The following is a 21,400-nucleotide window of genomic DNA, read 5'->3' on the forward strand; positions in this document are numbered from 1 at the left end:
CACTGGTTTTCAGTACATCTATCTTAAGTCATCCCTTTAAATACAGAGTACCTTTAATTAGAATTTTGGCAACAGACTAGAATACATGGGGAAAGGGTGCAAAAAATAGGAATCAATGAAAGAATGCCATTGATGCATCTTTATCCCTGTTTCAGCACTAAATGGTAGATAAAAAAAAAAGATATCTGATCTTGTAGATTATTTAGGCACATTTTAAGGTTGGTAAAGTATGTTGTATGAATAATAAAAAAATAAAAAACATGTTTGGAGAGTCTTTAAGCACATTTTGTGCGTTTTTTTAAATTAAAGGATGAACAAAAAATACAGTGGTTGGTTCATCCTGAAATACAGTTGTTGGTTCATCCTATTCAAGTTCAATACATGAAATATTGGAAGGTGGAAAATAGTGTATAATATGGGTTAAACAATAGTCCTATAAATCTACCCCAATTCTCACTAATCATGGAACTGTATGACAACGGTCCAGTCGTCGTGAACCGTGTGCCGGGCTCCAGGTTTAACCTGCTATGTGTTGTCTGAGTTCCACAATGGTTCAAATAGGCTAGATGTCAGAAATGATTGCATAATGTTAGCCAAATATGATCCACTAATGCTCGTGACCCTCAGGAACAACGTACACGGACGTGACAGAGGAAAGAAAGGTTAACAGAATGGAATAATTCCAAATTTTAGCAAAAAATTCAAGAAGACTAACACTAAAGTGACAGTTATAAATGTATGTGGGTATTACTGACCGTGGCTCCCGATAGCGGCTAATATTTAACATGATAATTGTAAAATAAAAATGAGAAAAGCCCGGGCATAGGCTATAATTAAACATTCTAAAGGGCATACATCAACTCGGAAGGTTCAGCCCTACTGAAGCCTATAACTTGGGCGTCCAAATTTCTCCTTATGAGGGCACACAATTAAAATTCGGAATAACGGCACAGCTATTTATAGCCCCTATTTCACAGTGGAAAGGGGGCCGCAATAGATGTCATGTTGATATGATTTTCAGTATGCTTCCATATGGCTGGTTTCACATTCGTTTCCAGAGACTATAAGGAAAAATCAGTTAAAACAATTGTGTATTTACAATACCTTTCTCCTAACGGATTTCTCATTTACCTAGCTCTTATCAATAGCTTGTATCCATTTATAAATTACAGTGCAGCATGGAAAATGCTGTTATTTTTATCGGGAAAAAGAAAGTAAATGCTTTACCATTTGGAACCGGTACTTGGACCTCGACAATGACGCGTAAATGTGGTGTAATTATGGGGGAATTAAGTCAAGGTAAGAAATAGGGCTTATCTGTTGACACCTCTGCCACACCTTCATTTATTTCTTAGATTTTCACCCCGAACGAATAGCGCGCGAATAGCATGCTATTCTCATGCTTAAATTCAAGGTCAGAATACGCAAAGAGAGAGAAATGCACAAAGAGGAATAACTTTCCAATTTGCGCGCGCTTAAAGGCTGGTTTACAGTCCATCTATCAACATGTCTGTAAACAATTGTTGTTGTGACATCATAAACATAATGTCGTTTAAAAAAAGTATCAACACAAGGACAGCCTCTGCATTACATCAGCAGCCCGGTGCTACAAAGAGCATACCTTGTCTATTTTAACACCAATAAACCAACCCATCCATTTAAAAATGAATTCAGTAAATTTCCACCTAGCAAGCCAGGCAACTAAAAGCAACAATGTTTTGGTCCGTTGCTACTAGCTGGCTAGCCAGTTCAAATAACGACCAGAGTATAGCTGACAACATCTTAACTTCAGCTACTTTTTTATTCATTATTAAAGGAAAATAAACCCACAACAACATAATTTACATGGAGAGCTTACATAAAATAGCTTACTGCCAAAGTAATTTATTATATACAAGAATTGTATAACTCCTGCATGTAACCGGAGGATTTGGTCGGCTGCTGTGGAAGTCTGGTAACCACTACAATGGACAGTCCCAGTGTCAGGGCTGTGCGCCGCTGGTGGAGAAGTCAGGTGCAGGAGAGCAGGGAGTATTGAACAAACACACACTTTATTATGGCAGTAGAGAACACAGCTTCTTGAAACCTCCAGCCCACAGGGCAAAAAGTGTAAGGCGCGATAAATGTTCAATACAAGACACTGTAATACAAAATAAACAAACCGTGTGCAAAAAAAAAAAACACGGAAACATGAAAACCCAGACTGGCGCTTAACGATAACCACTTAACACGAAACAATTACACACAAAGACATGGAGGGGAACAGAGGACATGCAGTGTGATTATGGTATGAAAACCAGGTGTGTATGGAACCAGGCAAAACAAATGGACATATGAGAAATGGAGCGGCGATGGCTAGAACGCTGGTGACGTCGATCGTCGAACGCCGCCCGAACAAGGAGAGGAGCTGACTTCGGCGGAGGTCGTGACATCCAGACAGTCCCAGAGACTTAGTCTCAAACTTTTTTCATGTCTGCCAGTTGAGTCACGATCTACAGACATTCCACCGGAGTATAAATTACATGTTGTTTTGACCAGCGATACATGTCACATTCTAATGGTCTACAGACATGTCGTTAGGCGAAGTATAAACTGGCCTTTACAGTTGGTGGAGGTTCGCAGGCCTGCGCAGTTGTAGACTTTGTATACTTCTTTGTGTATTTGGTCTGGAACGCACCCATCAGCTCGTGTCTTCTTTATGAAGATCTCTGCTGCCATCTACTGTGCTGTAAACTTCTTTTTTTTTTTCAACATTTGAGGAACTAAGACTATGAAAGGCACATTATGATATTATAAAATGTTATATGTATTGAATGCATCATGGTAAATGTGTAAATAAATAAAATGGAAGCAAGTGATGTCAGAGGTGCGGCTGAGGAGAGTCTTGGGACGACGGGAAGCTGGCGCCTGTATGGGGTACTCTTTTCTCTATATATATTAATGATGTTGCTCTTGCTGCTGGTGATTCTCTGATCCACCTCTATGCAGACGACACCATTCTGTATACATCTGGCCCTACGTTGGACACTGTGTTAACAAACCTCCAAACCAGCTTCAATGCCATACAATACTCCTTCCGTGGCCTACAACTGCTCTTAAACGCTAGTAAAACAAAATGCATGCTCTTCAACCGATCGCTGCCCGCACCCGCCTGGCTGCCCGCCTGCCTGGCATCACTACTCCGGAAGGTTCTGACCTAGAATATGTGGACAACTATAAATACCTAGGTGTCTGGTTACAACTCTCCTTCCAGACTCACATTAAGCATCTCCAATCCAAAGTTAAATCTAGAATCCGCTTCCTATTTCGCAACAAAGCCTCCTTCACTCATGCTGCCAAACATACCCTCGTAAAACTGACTATCCTGCCGATCCGGCGATGTCATTTACAAAATAGCCTCCAACACTCTACTCAGCAAATTGGATGCAGTCTATCCTAGTGCCATCCGTTTTGTCACCAAAGACCCATATACTACCGACAACTGTATGCTTTCGTTGGCTGGTCCTCGCTACATATTCGTCGTCAAACCCACTGGCTTCAGGTCATCTATAAGTCTTTGCTAGGTAAAGCTCCGCCTTATCTCAGCGCACTGGTCACCATAGCAACACCCACTCGTAGCACGCTCTCCAGCAGGTATACTTCACTGGTCATCCCCAAAGCCAACACCTCCTTTGGCCGCCTTTCCTTACAGTTCTCTGCTGCCAATGACTGGAACGATTTGCAAAAATCACTGAAGTTGGAGACTTATATCTCCCTCACTAACTTCAAGCATCGTCTGTCAGAGCAGCTTAGATCGCTGCAGCTGTACAGGCCCCATCTGTAAATAGCTACCTACCTCACTCCATATTTGTTTTTTGTTTTTTCTGCTCTTTTGCACACCAGAATTTATACTAGTATTTATACTTGCACATCCTCATCTGCACATCTATCACTCAAGTGTGAATTGCTAAATTGTAATTACTTTGCCACTATGGCCTATTTATTGTCTTACCTCCTTACTTCACACTGTATACAAATGTTCTATTGTGTTATTGACTGTACTTTGTTTTTCCCATGTGTAACTTTGTGTTGTTGTTTTTGTCGCACTGCTTTGCTTTATCTTGGCTGGGTCGCAGCTGTAAATGAGAACTTGTTCTCAACTGGCCTACCTGGATAAATAAAGGTGAAATAAAAATGAATAAATAAAAAATGCTTTGTGTTAATTATTTGCATGTGGAAAGCAATGCCGAGACAAATGGAGGAGGAATGGAGGGAAAAGAGAGGTCTAAGCGAGTGAGGGATGAAGAGGGTGAGCTTGAGTCAGATAAAAATGGTGGGAAAAAGGGAGAGGGTTTGTTAAAGGAGAATGGTAGAAAGTGTAAGCAGAGGGAGAAGACAGGAGGAGAAATTGAAGTGAATGAGGGTGAAGTATCGGAGGTGGTAGTTGCGGTAAAGTAATCAGAGACCGATGTATGCAATGAGGATCAGGATGAAGAGTCTGTGACAGTAGGAGTGAAGTTTATGGAAAAAGTGGACTCTTGCGTTTTGGCTGATCCATTTGTGGTTTCACGGTGGGTGAAAAAAGAGTTGGGTCATGTGGAATCGGTGAGGGTAACTAGAAGTGGTCTAGTGATAATTGTTTGTGTTTCAGTTGGGCAGAGGAAGAATGCACTTGAAGTAAAACAAATGAGGGTAAGTAAAGTGTTTTGTTTTCAAGAAATAGGCACCAATGAAAGGAGTGATAACTGGGGTAGCAGTAGATATAAACGTAGACCAGTTGAGGTCAAAGATTCCCGGTGTATGTGATGCTTGTCGTTTGATGCCACGCAGACAGGGTGGTGAGAGTGGAGAAACAGAAGAGTCATTGTCTGTTCTTTTGACTTTTGAAGTTGAGTCTTTGCCTGACAAAGTGAAGTTAGGATATATACGTTATCCTGTACGAGTGTATGTGCCAAATACGTTAAGATGTTACAGGTGTCAAGCTTGTGAGCATGTGGCAGCAGTGTGTAGGAGGGAGGGTCCAAGGTGTGAGAAATGTGTAGAAGGCCATTAGACAAAGGAATGTGTTGTATTGGGGAAAGTAGTGGACTGTGTTAATTGTAGGGGTGCCCATGGGGCTGGGGTTCAGAAATGTCCTGTGCGAGAAAGGCAGGTTGAGGTTTCCAGGGTTAGAGTAGAGCAGAAGTTGTCATATGTTTGAGGCGGTGAAGAAAGTAGAGGAAGATGGGTTAAGGGGGAGGAGTGGTGAGAGTAGTGGATATATACCAGTACAGAGGGATAGGCCAAAAAGTGAAATAAGTTTCAGTAAGATTGGATTTTTAGCATTCATAGCAATGGTTATTAATTGTACTGCAGGGATGGATCGGAAGTCTCCGAAAATTGAGGTTGTGGTGGCAGCTGCAAAGAGGTATTTGGGTGAACAAGACTTTGCAGCAAAATAGTTACCGGATGTGTTAAGTGGTGACTCTGTTTTTTTAAACCATGCAACTTAAAACAATTTTACTGTTGAGGAAGTTGGGTGGCATAAAGGAAGAAACTGTCTACGAGTTATGGCATGAGACAGGAATACATTAGTGGAGTAGGGTGGTGTTCATTTTATTTTATATAATTTTGAAATTAGTGCGTATAGTGTTAGATGGTAGAGTATTTATTTAGTAAATGTTTCTATTTCAAGTAAAGTATAAGGGGGTTGTACTCCAGTCTAGTAGGTGGCGGTAATGCAACAAATTGGATGCCAACCGCCGTTAAACCGCATAGAAGAAGAACAAGCAGAAGAACAAGAAGGTGACGTCAGATCGACTTTTCCAGTATAGATTGAACAGCAGAGTAGTGCTTTCTGTCGGACTCTTGCACGTTACATTTTTTCATAATATCTTGATCGATAATATGGCTTTTGACCAGTCCTCTGCCAGTGCGTCTGAAAATGCTGAGGCCTCGGAACTTCAGATGATGATAGCAGTCGAGCAACAGAAAGCTCAGTTTGAAGCACAGGTAGCTAAATGTAACTACTAAGCTAGCTAGCTATCTTAAAGTGATAGCAAAGACACTACAGTATGAAGATAGGCTAAAACTGTTTTTCCAATAAATCCCCGATCACAGTTGTTAGGCGACGTTGGCTAGCTAAACTGATGCGTATGAATACGAAATTGTGCAGAAAAATGGGTAAAAAATATATAAATAATACTAATAGGTACGTAATTGGGTGTAACGGTCGTCTCGCGCCAAACTGCGCACGTGCAGGCCGTCAAATCAAAGACACTCCTTCGATATAAAGTGGTTTTAAACGAAAATGAAAACATGTCAGTTTGGAGTAATACCATCCATGTTCAACTACTTAAGACATTGGCTAGAATCTAGGTTGTGTCTTAGATTTAGAGAAAATTAAAAACTAAGGAAGATTAAAAAAAAAAAAATTAAGTTTTCTCATTTACTTCTTAAACCCTGGTCTGGTCAGTTTTGTCTGTTTCCCGAGAGTTCCCGGAAGTCTCGCGATGTTGCGTTGCGCCTCTGGGTTTGAAAACTGGGGATAGTTAGCTAGTTCACTCCCAAATACATTTCCCTATTATTTTCTGGACTTAAAAGTGGTTGAAAGTCAGATCATTCAGTATTCCTCTATCCTGTCTATTCCCATTTGTGAAACGGAATTTTTTTTAAATTTTTTAAATTTTATTTTTTTACCTTTATTTAGCCAGGCAAGTCAGTTAAGAACAAATTCTTATTTTCAATGACGGCCTGGGAACAGTGGGTTAACTGCCTGTTCAGGGGCAGAACGACAGATTTGTACCTTGTCAGCTCGGGGGTTTGAACTCGCAACCTTCCGGTTACTAGTCCAATGCTCTAACCACTAGGCTACCCTGCCGCCCCAGGGAAGCCTAAATGTTTAAATGTAGTTATTTTCTCAAGGTTATATGGTATTCCTTTACTATTAGACAGTATAATCAAAGTTAACTATTTGCAGGTGAGCTATTGCGTAATCCTTTTAAATACATTAGACTTATCTTGTGTTGTGTTTATGGCGGTTTCTTCTTTCTTGTAGGTGCACACCTTCACCGACGTGTGCTGGGACAAATGCATGGATAAGCCGAGCAGCAAGCTGGACTCCCGGACCGACACGTGCCTGGCTAGCTGTGTGCCTGGCTAGCCGCTTTACTCATATGGCGCAGAAAGGGGGCATGCATTGACTCAGCAGGGAGAAGATGAAGAGAAGGGGTATGCATTGATTCATTCATTCAGTCACTGAGCCAGATTCAACACTTCAGGGACAAGATCAAAGGACCTGTGCAACGATTATCATCTTGTTCAATGACTATGCTGATCCATTTTTATTTTTATTACGTTTATTTGGCAGGGACAATGCACAACAAAAACATAAGTCTCATAGCACTGAGAAATGATGTCGCACCAGATTTAGCTAATAGCTACTTTCCATCTGTAGTCCCTAGGCAGGTGAACATGGACACATCATACACAAAACAGGCAACATAAATACATCAGACATGTGAAAAACAAATAGATGAGGACATAGATACCTTTTTAACACGTAGGTCAACACATTGCACATAAACATGTTGATGTTGGATAAAAATTGTTATCTGTAATGATGCAGGCCTTTTGACTGTGCATCATGTTACAGAGTTCTAATGTGGGATCTTTAATGGTATTCATTGCTCTGCTTTGAACATTTCAATAAAAGGAAACGCCTGAAGAGCAATGAGCCAGATGGGAAATTCTTTATTTTAAGGCAACATCTCTCTGTGAATTTATAGGGTGAGCTCATTTTGCATTGCCCAGTCCCCTGGCTGTTGCCTGGGTGAGTGGAGTAAGCACTTGATGTCCGAAGCAGAGCCCTTCTGTCTCTCTCTGTATGTGTAGGCCATCTATCTGATGCTGTCTGTTCAAAAATAGTATGACATTGTGGCCACCCGTAGCATTGAATACAAGAAAAGCCAGCGAGCGTTTGGCCTCCATTGATTAAAATATATATATATAAAATAATAGCCAATCAGTGTTGAGCTAAACTGAGTGAACTCAACTGTGAATGGTCCTGGTGCACCAAAAAGAAAAATGTAAAGGGAAGCCAGATTGGATTTGGCTTCACTCCAAACACATCACATTGACATCAAATATGTCATTGACTAAAACAACTTGAATTGTTGCATCTCGTTGTGTTGTCTTCTGGTGGCTCGCTAGCTAAAATTAGCCCTTTCCTAAATTAGCCATGATTGGCGATAGGCATTAGTGGTTTTACTTCATTCTCCGTACTGGCCAGTGACTATAACGGCGATTCTGATCCCACCATAAATTCATACATTGTACCCCCGGCCTGAGTGGATGGAAGTTCAATATTTAGCCAAATGTAGAAGGCTAATGTTAACTAGCTAACGTTGCCCATGAAAGGAAGTTAGGCTATCGAGCAAGAATTTTAGCCAGGTAGCATAGGACAACAAAAAAAGTGTGTACTGTATGACAGAATCATAGACTGTTTTGTCAACATGAACGAAAGGATAGTGGTATTGACGTTTCTCTACAAGTAGGGTGAGTCAACATGTTTTTTTCTACTTGCATGAATGCACACACACAGACACACATCAGAACCATAGAAAGCCACATATTTAGCTTAAGTTGGTTGGCCTAAATTGTTTTCGTTATCTTTTAGTTGTCACTGTGTTAGACTAAGCATAGGTGATTTGATGATGTTGAAATGGTGCTGGAATAGTGGAGGCAGCTCCTGTTTTCTTTGCTACTTGCAGTAACTCTCCGTGGTTCTAAATCATTAGTTGTCCTAAAATGTCAGAAACATTAACTTGCTTGACCATGCTGTAGGTCATGTAACGCTTACGCAGTTTGGAGTCCACGGGGGTGCAAAATGAGTGCGCCCATGAGATGAGAAAGAAAACTAGGGAATGGTCAACATGTACTTCTTCACCCTACAATCTAAAGGGTGATGACAGGTAGGAATGAAATTAAAACTGAGTAAGAACATGGTTGAGTAGGCCCTTTATTCGTGGGGATTTAAAAGGACAGAATGCAGCAGTTGTGCATGTATTGTGGAATACATTTGACTAGCTTATGATCATTTAAAGTTTTTGTTGTTGGAACGATTACATAGTTTATTGAAGAATAAATAGGCTTTATTGGCTGGCTACGTGCATGACATGCCGAAGGGTGTGTGTCACTTTAAGAACTTGAATGGAAAATAAAAGAAGGGTTTGTATAACGACATACTAGAGAATCAAAAGTGAAAGTAAAGTGATCCTATGCGTTGCAAAAGCCTCGACTTTATATTTGACTTGTACTTTCAACAGGTTCGTATAGCGTTTAGAATGTATTTGACTGTGTACTTGGCATTGTCAATTGGGTATTTTATTAGAATATGATTACGTGATATGTTTGGCCCTCCATAAGGCTACCTTTTGTCTTGCACTAAATAAATATAACTTCCACAGATACCGACTATGGAACTAGAAGAGATCACTTTTTCTGGCTGGACTGCAATTGAGGAGAAGAATCTCCATGCAGGCGAGAAGCCAAAAGACGAGAAAGTTTACACCATGTACCATGGCACGTTTCTCAAGTATGTCCAGCATATTATCACCAGTGGGTTCCAACGCTCCAGGGATGGAATGTTGGGATCGGGTGTCTACGTGAGCCGTAATATCGACAAAGCAAAGTGTTACCCGCTGAATGCTGACAAGAAGGAAGCGGTAGTGTTGAAGTTAAAGGTGCGGGTTGGCAAGGTGAAGAAGATCGACATTGATAACCATCCGCTTCAGAAGTCATGGCACCAGAATGGTTACGACAGTTGCTGGGTGCCACCAAACTGTGGCGTTACCGCTATTAAATCTGGCCGTGAAGAGGATTGCGTCTGGGATCCCGCCCGGATTGTGGTGGTGGATGTGGCCTGCTGTCTGGACGATAAAACGCGCTGGGACCTCCGAAAGCAAATACGCGGCATGAATAACCATGGCGCAAAAGACGGGTGCAGCCAGTGCCACCAGAATACCTCAAACACTGGGTCTCACCCTATCCAAAGCTGTTGGACATGCACCAACCAGATTTGCCCCTTTCAGAAGAAGCATGTGTGCAACAAGTAACAAGGCTACTTGCACAAACAACTAGTCCTACTTTGCGTGGCCTATCTCGCTTTTGACCCATCACCCAATGTGACCTTGCATACCATTTCAAATTAAGCTTGATGTCATGTTTTAATGTATTTTGTGTAATCATTGCAACCCAATTGTATTGGGATCGAATTTGTTAACGGACTTGCCTGGTTAAATAAAGGTTCAATTGTATTTGAGAATCCATTGATTAGACAAATTAAGCAATATATAGGGCCGACATGGGAAAACAACTTGACATTATGTCAAATTAAGAATTTACATTGGACGTTTTTGTTGTAGCCTATTCTTTCGCATGTGATATACGGTAAAGGCGATGCTTTTTTTTATTTTTAAATGGACCATACAGAAGCCAGCCTAGGCTACTTAGTTTCCTAATAGGCTGCACTAATATCAAACGAGGAAAATGTGTAATATTTGACGGATACAGCTGTTTCTCGTGCCGCGTTCACGTGCTAGTCAGAACTAGGAAACTCATTTCCGACTCGTTGAACTGGGCAAAACTAATCAGTTAGCGAGTCTGACATTTCAGAGTTTCCTAGTTCCGATAAGCACGTGAACGCGGTATCAGTCAATGGACAAGCGTGTGTTCAGACAGTCTTGTCAAGCTTCTCCGCCTGATGACCAATGGACAGGACATCTACTTCATGGGTCATCATGACGAAGTGCCCGGAGATATGCGCGTTAGCCTGCTAGTCGGAACTAGGAAACTCTCAGAAATGTCCGATTAGTTAGCTAATCGTTTATGACTACAACCGGTTAGTAAATTGGACATTTCAAAGTTTCCTAGTTATGACTGGCACGTGAACGCGGCATTAGCCAGGCGCAGAGTCATACAGTGTGTGTATATATCTGGTTAGGTGCACCTTCACCTCAGTAGGTGGCGGTACTTACTGTAAACATCATGGACACCTGTTTCAGAGATTAGAGCAAGATGGCTCCATGGGAACCAGGAAGTAAATAAATGTCATTGAAGAGATTGAAGCAAAGAGACTCGAGAAGATCAATTATGACAATTTCAAAACGTTTGCGGTAAGTTTATGTCCCAATTTGTTTTACAGTGGAACTATATGTAAAAATGCAGAGCATCATGAACAAAAACGCTATAGTTTGTCTCTGATATAAACAACCCAAATACTGTTGATTAGCTTAATTTGTGTTTGTTTGATTTTAAAATATGATATTTGCTTGAGGTTAGCACTGCAGCTGTGATATAAACCAAATTTGCCCTTGGTAGATCTGTCCTTCAGCGACACGAAATGTGCCCTGACCACCATAATCCCTTGCCGATCAGCGGAGCTCTCCTTTCAGCACAACCCACACTATCGGGGCCAGTTTGCATGCCTGGGGGGATGAATGGGATTTCGTTTGTGAGATACCTGTAAGTGGGGAATAACAGAGCAAAACCATGTTTTTCCTTATCGACTGTCTCCCATTTTATGAAATGGATGGTTGTTTACTGCAAAAATTGTTAATAGGCGGAAATATCAACTTTGAATGTGAGTTTTACTTTTTGGTAGCTGATTAATTGACCACTCTCCAAGTCAATGGTTCTCATTCAGTGCTGTCGTGCCTGACATATTTTTATTTAACGAGACAAGTCAGTTAACAAATTCTTATTTACAATGATGGCCTTACCGGGTAACAGCGGCCTTGTTCAGGGCAGATCAACGACAGATTTTTATCTTGTCAGCTCAGGGATTCGAGCCATCAACCTTTCGGTTACTGGCCCAGCGCTCTAACCACTATGCTACATGCCGCCCCGGTAGTTACATAGTCACACATGGATGCCAATGGAAGCCAGGCTTCCCCAAATATTTGACCAATAAATACATAAAAATTATACAATTTCTCTTTCATGTCTCTCTGTGTTTGAATAATTGTCCGTCAATTCGCAAGTGGCTGAATAATTGTCCGTCAATTCGAAAGTGGCTGAATCTCACCGGAGAAATCATCCGACCGAGGTAAATAGCGCCCCTATGTCTCAGTATGTGTGGCCCATGTTTCTGAGGCTGTCTGGACCAAAAGAGTATAACATGTTGCCGCCATAGCATTTGATTGATGGGATGTCAGCAAGTTTATGGCCTCAGCGTTGAGCTGAGCTCAACTGTGGGTTATCTAGGTGCAGCAAAACACCCCACAAGGGAAGTTTGGATTTGGCTTCAGACCTTTGCAAAACGTTTTTTTTTTTTTTTTAAACGTGTCTGTTTCTGGTCTGATTGTGTTGATGTCCTACAGTAGCTAGTTTGCTAAATCGGCCCTTTCTTAAGCCATAGGTGGAGATGGGGATTTTGACTTAATTCTCTGTACATGCCGATGATTGACTTCGATTCTGATCTAACCATAAATTGTTATGTTGTGCCACTGGCCTGCGACAATTGAAGTTCAATTGAGAGCCTAGACACAGAACTCTTTGGCCTAGATGTAGGCTCACATTAACTAGCTAATTTTGCTAGGGAGTCAGGCTAGCAAGCATTTGAGCTAGGTAGCCTATTACACCAAGGTAAACATGGATTTTATATTCACACATTAGGACGTGCAACAGACATTCGCCAAACGCCATTTAAAATGGTAAAAATCCACAACTAATTAATTGTCACAAAGATAAAAATAGATATGGCTTATTCTATCAATGTCTAGCATACTTTTACAACCTTTGTTTTTAGTAGAATTGTTTTTCTCCAGTTTTGACTTGATATAAATACATAAAATCTATAAGATGTCATTTCAATAAATTGTCAAATCAATAACAAATTCACTGTCACAGAATCATCAAACTAGATAGAACAAATCATATAAATGTCTAGCATACTTTTACAACCTTTGTTTTGAATAAAAATTCCAGTTTTGACTTGATAGAAATGCATAACATCTCAAACATTGCATTTAAAGATGAAGAAATCAATAACTAATTATGTAATTGGCTCAAATTTAAAAAATATGCATTTATTTAAAATAGCTTTAAAGAAATGTTAATTTCAAGTGTTATTATATGTTCTATATGAAGTTAGACAATGTTTACAATCTTAAATTGTATGCCAAATCAATGTTTGCATTTTTAGTGCAACAGTTCCACATCTTAAAGAAGTTACAAGGCACAACAGTCATTTATTTATACGCCTCTAATTTAACAGCAAAGAGGCCTCTTCCAATAATTTTCTTTGTCGTCCCCAGACAAGCTGAATGGTACCATCTCTGGCACACAGCATTCTATCTGCAATATTAACAACATAAAACAAGGTTGTTTATTTACATGTAAATTACAGTTCTGGAATACCCAAATTATGTTACATAATTCCACACATCAATGTTCCACACATCAATGTTGTAATATCAAACATTACATTAATAATCGCAGTCTTTGAAATCCAAATCAGTTTTATCGTCACTTGTGCCAGATACATGTGTACCTATTACAGTGAATTGCTGTCATAGTATGTATCTAGTATATCTCATAGTAGAATAATAAAATGGGTCATGATAATAGAACATTAGCGCAATAATACAAGGATAACCCTCAGATTTTTAAAAAGTGCGCACACAGAAATCAGTACCATGGACAGCCACAGGATATTTAGCAACATTGATTGTACTAAATCGTTTTTGTTATCTTTACGTTTGCTGTCAGTATATTTAACTAAGCACATATAGCCTTGTTGATTATGATTAAATATTTACGTTGAAATGGTGCTGGAATAGCGGAGGCAGTGCTCCTGTTGTCTTTGTGCGGACTTGCGGTAACTCCGTGGTTCTAAAGCAGTAGTTTAGTAAACTGTCCAAAACACAAACTTGCTAGACCATGCTGCAACATCTTGCCGGACTTCACCGGATAGATGTTGCTCTCCGATTTTGTGATGAAACAAACTTATGTGTAGTTGAATTTATTCCGCCACTGTGACTGTCTTTTTGTTGTCAAGGCTTTATTGTATATCACCGTGGCATATGAACGAATGGGTTTTTTAAACTGGGTGGATAGAGCCCTGAATGCTGATTGGCTGACAGCCGTGGTATATCAGACCTTATACTACGGGTATGACAAAACATGTATTTTTACGGCTCTAATTACTTTGGTAAACAGTTTAAAATAGCAATAAGGCACGTCAGTGGTTTGTGATATATGGCCAATATACCATGGCTAAGGGCTGTGTCCAGGCACTCCGTGTTGCGTCGTACTCAAGAACAGCTCTTAGCCATAGTATATTGGCCATATACCACACCACCTCGGGCCTTATTGCTTAAATAGACCATAGCAGTGCGTGGTAAAAACCACTGAGGAAGCCAAACCAAATTATAACCTATGTTGTGATAATTGCATTGTTTGCTCTATAACCGGATTGTTCATATGCCACCGTGATATACTATAAGGCATTGACAACAAAAAGACAAGTCATACACTGGCGGAATACATTGAACTACAAGCTCATACAGTAACTCAAGCTTTTGTGGTGTTTCAGTTACGGTATGTTTTTATAGCCTAATTGTTACTGAGTTAGATGGCTAGCTAGCTCAGTCTGGATGCAGACAGTTATATTGAAATGAAAGGGTTGTCTCAATTGTTCCTCCAAGTTTAGGCTATCCATTTAGACTCCACACAAACCGTGTTAATGTTATGTCTTTGTCTCCCACTGCCCAGATACTAGAGTCTGCATGGCCCTCCCACCACCAGTGTACTGAATGCAAGTAGCTACATATTCAAATGAAAGTAGTGTCTCAAATGTTGATTCACGTTTATCCATTTTGGCTGACCCCTAAAACCTTATGTCTTTTTCTCCCAGATACTAAAGACAACATGGTCCTGAGTGTTTTTCCTACCACCAGTGTAACGAGTTGGAAAGAAGACTGCCCGCCCAAGCATTGACGAGGCCCGAAAGTCATAATGAAGCGTAAGTATACATGTAGAATATGGAATACTATTTCATATGGAATACTGTAAACCAGATGCGGGGAGTAACTCATTACTAATACTCACATTACTGTAGTTGAGTAGCTTTTCAAAGTACTTTTATAAAAATGTTCAAAGTCAGTCATTTTACTTCTACTTGATTAAAATGTCATCAAAGTAATAATACTTCTACTTGAGTAGGCTATTTTAGTACTCTTCCTACTCCTGCTGTAAACCATGCACAAAATGTCTGGACTCAATACAGATGAATGTCCTGCACACAGCAATAGACTGTATAGGAGTATAGCATGTTCTGAGCAAAAGGAAAGGCCACAATTTGTGTGCGTGTGTGTGTGCGCGTGCGTGCGTGGCGGGCTTGTGCAAGAGTGTGAGTGTCTTCCTTACTGTTCAACATTGTCTAGTCACATTCTTTAATCTCCTGGCCTGAACCAATATGGCTAAATACCTCCGCCAGGTGAAAAAAACAAGAGACCCGTATCCTTCGTTCTGACTCTCGGGACAATCATCTCTACTCCCTGGTATTCACCATAATTAATGGACAGGCTCTGGAGCAGAAGACATGTTTCTTTTTGGTTTTTACATCAATTCCTATTGGAAATTGATACCTGGTAGGGGTTGGGGGGAGTAGAGAGGGTAAAGTGTTTACTTTTCTTCAGGCCCCTTTCCTCAGCTTTAATTGGTAGGGCTGCTGTGATTTAAAAAAATATGGATTGTGCTTCTAAAGTTTGTTATTCCTTATTTGTTTATCTGTTGCATGACTTCATTTTGTAGCTGAAATTAATATCTGAAAATAAACATTTTGTATTTGACCTACAATCGGTCATGATTGGCCATATGTAATTTTAAGAATTTCGTAGACTGTGTAGTAACGTTGTAACATTGATTGTTGTTGTTGTTAGAAGTATTTGTACCTTTAGAAATTCACAGATTACGTAATAGAGAAAAGGTAGAAAAATTGACCCAGCAAGAAAGTAAGAAATAACCCACGGCTGGGTCAAAAATGCATGAATAACTATAACCCAGCAAAATAGCAAAAACCAACACACTGCTGGGTCAAAATAACCACAATTATGGGTAAATCATTCACGGAACCCATCAATGCTGAGTCAAAATAATCCAGTGTTGGGTATGTACTATAGTGACCCAGCGCTGGTTTACAGAAATGACCCAAATGGGTAATTATTGACCCAGCATTTTGTTTGTTACGTTGCAAGAGTGGTGGCTGAATATATAATATCCACAGAGGAACATTTGACTGGGAAAAATTACAGTTTTTAGTTCATGAGCCTACTTGTTTTCATTAGAGCCTATACAAATCCAAAATCAAATAAGATGTCCAAATGCAATATGGCTGCCACAATATTATTAGGTCCAATGCAGTCATTTTAACTCAATATCAAACCATTTCTGTTTAACAATTAAGTACCTTGCTGTGATTGTTTTCCATAAAAATGGTAATTAAATAAAATCGCAAAGAGCAATTTCTCAAGCTGAATTTTGCTAGGGCTGTCTGGGGGTGGTATGAGTGGGGAGGGGAAAACTGAAAACTAGCTGTTATTGGCAGAGCAGTTTGGAACTCTTTTCTTATTGGTCTAACTAATTTTCTGCCTGGTGATATCACCTGGCAGGCCAAAACTCCATCCCACTAAAACAGGCATAAATGTCAGGCAGTCTTTTCAAACAGCTTTTACACTAAAAGGCCATTATCATCATTTTCACAATTTCACAGTATTATTCCAACCTCCTAGTGGAAATATATTTAGAACACAGGAAAATCAAATTTTTGGTAAAGTTCATGATGCCGTTGACCTTAACAAGGGCCACTGGATCAGTGGAAGCAAAATAGCCCCATAACATAAAAAATACACCATCATATTTTACATTAGGTATTCTTTAATATGCTTCTGTTTTTCAATGCCAAACCCACCACTGGTGTGTGTGTGTGGCTAAAGAGATGTATTTTTATGTCATCTGACCATAGCACCGGTTCAAATCCAAGTGTCAATGCCGTTTATCAAACTCAAAAAAAAAGGAAAAGGATCATTTCCCACTTTTTAGCATACATTTTTGCTCATCGTTATCAAGGGTGTCAATTTCGTAACTGACTGCCTGACTGACTGCATTCGGAAAGTATTCAGACCCTTTCACTTTTTCCAAATTTTGTTACATTACAGCCTTATTCTAAAATGAATTAAGTACATTTTTTCCCTCATCAATCTACACACAGTAGCCCATAATGACAAAGCGAAAACAGGTTTTTTAGAAATTTTTGCAAATGTATTAAAAGTAAAAAAAAACATACCTTAAATACATAAGGATTCAGACCCTTTGCTTCAGACTCAATTTACCTCCGGTGCATCCTTTTTTCATTGATCATCCTTGATGTTTCTACAACTTGATTGGAGCCCATCTGTAGTAAATTAAATTGATTGGACATGATTTGTAATGGCACACAACTGTCTATATAAGGTCCCACAGTTAACAGTGTATGTCAGAGCAAAAACCAAGACAGGTCGAAGGAATTGTCCATAGAGCTCTGAGACACATATCAAGGCACAGATCTTGGGAAAGGTACTAAAATATTTCTGCAGCATTGAAGGTCCCCAAGAACACAGTGTCTTCTATCATTCTTAAATGGAAGAAGTTTGGAACCACCAAGACTCTTCTGAGAGCTGGCCACCTGGCCAAACTGAGCAATCGGGGGAGAAGGGCCTCGGATCAACTCGAGGACCTTCTCAGAGCTCCAGAGTTCCTCTGTGGAGATGGCAGAACCTTCCATAAGGACAACCATCTTTGCATCACTCCACTAATCAGACCTTTATGGTAGACTGGCCAGACGGAAGCCAGTCCTCAGTAAAAGGCACATGACAGCCCGCTTGGAGTTTGCCAAAAGGCACCTAATGGACTCTCAGACCATGAGAAACAAGATTCTCTGGTCTGATGAAACCAAGTTTGAACACTTTGTCCTGAATGCCAAGCATCAGGTCTGGAGGAAAACAGGCAACTCTCGTCACCTGGCCAATACCATCCCTACAGTGAAGCATGGTGGTGGCAGCATCAGCGGCAGGGACTGGGAGACTAGTCAAGATCGATGGAAAGATGAACAGAGCAAAGTACAGAGAGATCCTTGATGAAAACCTGCTCCAGATCGCTCAGGACCTCACTGGGGCGAAGGTGAACCTTCCAACAGGACAACGACCCTAAGCACACAGCCAATATAATGCAGGAGTGGCTTCAGGGCAAGTCTCTGAATGTCCTTGAGTGGCCTAACCAAAGCCCGGACTTGAACCAAATCGAACTTCTTTGGAGAAACCTGATAATATCTTTGCAGCGACGCTCCCCATCCAACCTGACAGAGCTTGAGGATCAACCGAGAAGAATGGTAGAAACTCTCCAATGACCGGTGTGCCAAGCTTGTAGAATCATACCCAAGAAGACTCGAGGCTTTAATCTATGCCAAAGGTTCTTCAACAATGTACTGAGTAAAGGGTTTGAATACTTTTGTAAATGTGATATTTCAGTATTTTTTATTTATTTAGGAAAAATGTCATCTGTTTTTACTTTGTCATTATGGATTATTATGTGTAGTACAATGATGAGGGGAAAAAACAATTTCATCCATTTTAGAATAAGGCTGTAACAAAATATGGAAAAAGTGAAGGGGTCTGTGCAGCATCCCTCAGAACCAACACTTCTTAGAGTGTAGGGCATAGTTATAGTCTAACTAACCTCTAAGTAAACTAAGGTTGTCCTCACAGGTTTTCTCACTCTGCTCATCTCCTGCTGGGTCTGCCCCAGACTAACCACAGCCTACCACCCACATTGCTATTTGCCAAATTATCATCCTACCCGATTTGACCTGCAGGACTTTTTTTCACATTTAACATTAAAAAAACATTTAAAAAAACATACTCACACCTTTGCTGTGTTTTTGATGGCAACCAGCCTTAAAAAATGGAATCCAGCCAGAGTGGGGAGATCCAACAAGCTATGTTCAGAATGACTGCCAGGGTTAGAATGGTTAATGAATTAGACTAGCTAAATCATCTTAACTGGAACAAGCATTTCAGCAACGGGTGCGGTAAGTCAACTGATTGGATTAGTTTAGAAAAATGTATCTTATTTCTCTTTGTGTAGCATAAGATACATTAATGTACATACAAAAGCCCAGATATTGAAGCAAACAATTTTAAAAAATCTAACTACAATATAGCATGTTGGGAAATATGATAATGATGGGTGTGGTTTTGCAGACCAGCATGGAACAGCTTGGTCACCAGCATCACTAGCTTGACCAGATCGTCAGCCTGTGTAACGGATGTGAAACGGCTAGCTTAGTTAGCGGTGGTGCGCGCTAAATAGCGTTTCAATCGGTGACGTCACTTGCTCTGAGACCTTGAAGTAGTAGTTCCCCTTGCTCTGCAAGGGCCGCGGCTTTTGTGGAGCGATGGGTAACGATGCTTCGTGGGTGTCAGTTGTTGATGTGTGCAGAGGGTCCCTGGTTCGTGCCCGGGTATGGGCGAGGGGATGGTCTAAAGTTATACTGTTACACCTGCCTAACCAGCTAGACCATGTTGGTTTGACCAGCATAGACCAGCATGCAATTTAGGCTGATCTGTACTATTTTTTTCAGCAGGGAACTACAACCACTACTTTAACTCCTCACCCTGTTAGGGCACACTCATGTCTTGGTCACTTCAAATACTTTGTATCAACCTTGTACACTTCGTTTCAGTGGGGAAAATAGGGGAAATGTTAGAGTACCTGACTGTTGTATTACAGGTTGCTTTCATGTAACTTGGTTAACTTGTGTGCTTGTGTCATTAAAGGCAGTGCCCATTGTTAATATGCTGTAAGTGTGTGTGAATAAGACTAAAGCATGAACACAGATTGAAAATATAGACTAAACTAAAATATAAATGCAACATGTAAAGTGTTGGTGAGCTGAAATAAAAGTTGCCAGAAATGTTCCACATGCACAAATAGCTTATTTCTCAAAAACATTGTGCACAAATTTGTTTACATCCCTGTGAGTGAGCATTTATACTTTGCCACGATAATCCATCCACCTGACAGGTGCGGCATATCAAGAAGCTGATTAAACAACATGCTCATTACACACGTCCATCTTGTGCTGGGGACAATAAAAGGCCACTCATTGGCCTCCCGAGTGCGCCAGCTGTGCCACCAGAGACTCTGGGTTCGCGCCCAGGCTCTGTCGTAACCGGCCGCGACCGGGAGGTCCGTGGGGCGACGCACAATTGGCCTAGCGTCGTCCGGGTTAGGGAGGGTTTGGCCGGTAGGGAAATCCTTGTCTCATCGCGTACCAGCGACTCCTGTGGTAGGCCGGGCGCAGTGCGCGCTAACCAAGGTTGCCAGGTGCACGGTGTTTCCTCCGACACATTGGTGCGGCTGGCTTCCGGGTTGGATGGCGCTGTGTTAAGAAGCAGTGCGGCTTGGTTGGGTTGTGTATCGGAGGACGCATGACTTTCAACCTTCGTCTCTCCCGAGCCCGTACAGGAGTTGTAGCGATGAGACAAGATAGTAGCTACTGAACAATTGGATACTACGAAATTGGGGAGAAAAAGGGGTAAAAAATTCAAATAAAAAATCTAATAAAAAATTACAAATAAAAGGCCACTCTAAAATGTGAAGTTTTGTCACACAAAACATATCCACAGCTGTCTCAAGTTTGGAGGTAGTGTGCAATTGCCATGCTGACTTCAGGAATGCCAACCACAGCTGTTGCCAGAGAATTGCGTGTTCATTTTTCTTACTATAAGCCGTCTCCAATGTCATTTTAGAGAATTTGGCAGTACGTCCAACCGGCCTCACAACTGCAGACCATGTGTAACCATGCCAGCCCAGGATCTCCACACCTGGGATCGTCTGACCAACTTTGCCGCAAGGATCTGTACACAATTCTTGGAAGCTGAAAATGGCACAGTTCTTCCCTGGCCTGCATACTCACCAGACATGTCACCCATTGAGCATGCTCTGGATTGACATGTACGACAGCGTGTTCCAATTCCCACCAATATCCAGCAACTTCGCGCATCCATTGAAGAGGAGTGGGACAACATTCCACAGGCCACAATCAACAGCCTGATCAACTCAATGCGAAGGAGATGTGTCGAGGTACATGAGGCAAATGGTAGTCATTCCAGATACTGGCTGGTTTTCCTTTTTTTTTTAAAGGTATCTGCAACCAAGAGATGCATACCCTATCTGTATTCCCAGTTGTGAAATCCAATAGATTAGGGCCTAATGATTTTCTTTCAATTGACTGATTTCCTTATATGAACTGTAAGTCAGAACAAGCTTAGAAATTGTCACAAGTTGCGTTTAGTCAGGTTGGCCGTATTGGATTCATAATAAAAATGTATTTACACCAAAA

The 21,400-nt window shown here is 40.8% G+C and overlaps 2 protein-coding genes across 5 annotated transcripts in view; both read left to right on the plus strand.

Annotated features, from left to right (window-relative positions):
- The first annotated feature begins 7,120 nt into the window (after positions 1-7,120).
- Positions 7,121-10,365, plus strand: LOC139416384 (grass carp reovirus (GCRV)-induced gene 2o). Of its 2 annotated transcripts, none has more exons than XM_071164951.1 (2): positions 7,121-7,188; positions 9,426-10,365. In XM_071164951.1, the coding sequence occupies exon 2, from the start codon at positions 9,435-9,437 to the stop codon at positions 10,071-10,073; it is 639 nt and encodes a 212-aa protein (XP_071021052.1). In that variant the 5' UTR covers positions 7,121-7,188; positions 9,426-9,434; the 3' UTR covers positions 10,074-10,365. The 2 variants fall into 2 exon arrangements, with proteins under 2 accessions (XP_071021052.1, XP_071021051.1); XM_071164950.1 differs by lacking the exon at positions 7,121-7,188 and adding an exon at positions 9,201-9,284.
- Positions 10,366-11,045: 680 nt separating this feature from the next.
- Positions 11,046-21,400, plus strand: part of LOC139416383 (sorting nexin 19a) — a 34,318-nt gene continuing 23,963 nt past the window's right edge. For 2 of the 3 annotated variants that reach the window (XM_071164949.1, XM_071164948.1), the window contains exons 1-4: positions 11,046-11,132; positions 11,338-11,481; positions 14,734-14,776; positions 14,876-14,983. The gene's annotated coding sequence lies outside the window, so the exon portion shown is untranslated. The remainder of the gene's footprint in view (positions 11,133-11,337; positions 11,482-14,733; positions 14,777-14,875; positions 14,984-21,400) is intronic. The other variant, XM_071164947.1, reaches the window with a different exon arrangement.

Source organism: Oncorhynchus clarkii, chromosome 9, assembly GCF_045791955.1.
Source record: "Oncorhynchus clarkii lewisi isolate Uvic-CL-2024 chromosome 9, UVic_Ocla_1.0, whole genome shotgun sequence".
NCBI lineage: Eukaryota > Metazoa > Chordata > Actinopteri > Salmoniformes > Salmonidae > Oncorhynchus > Oncorhynchus clarkii.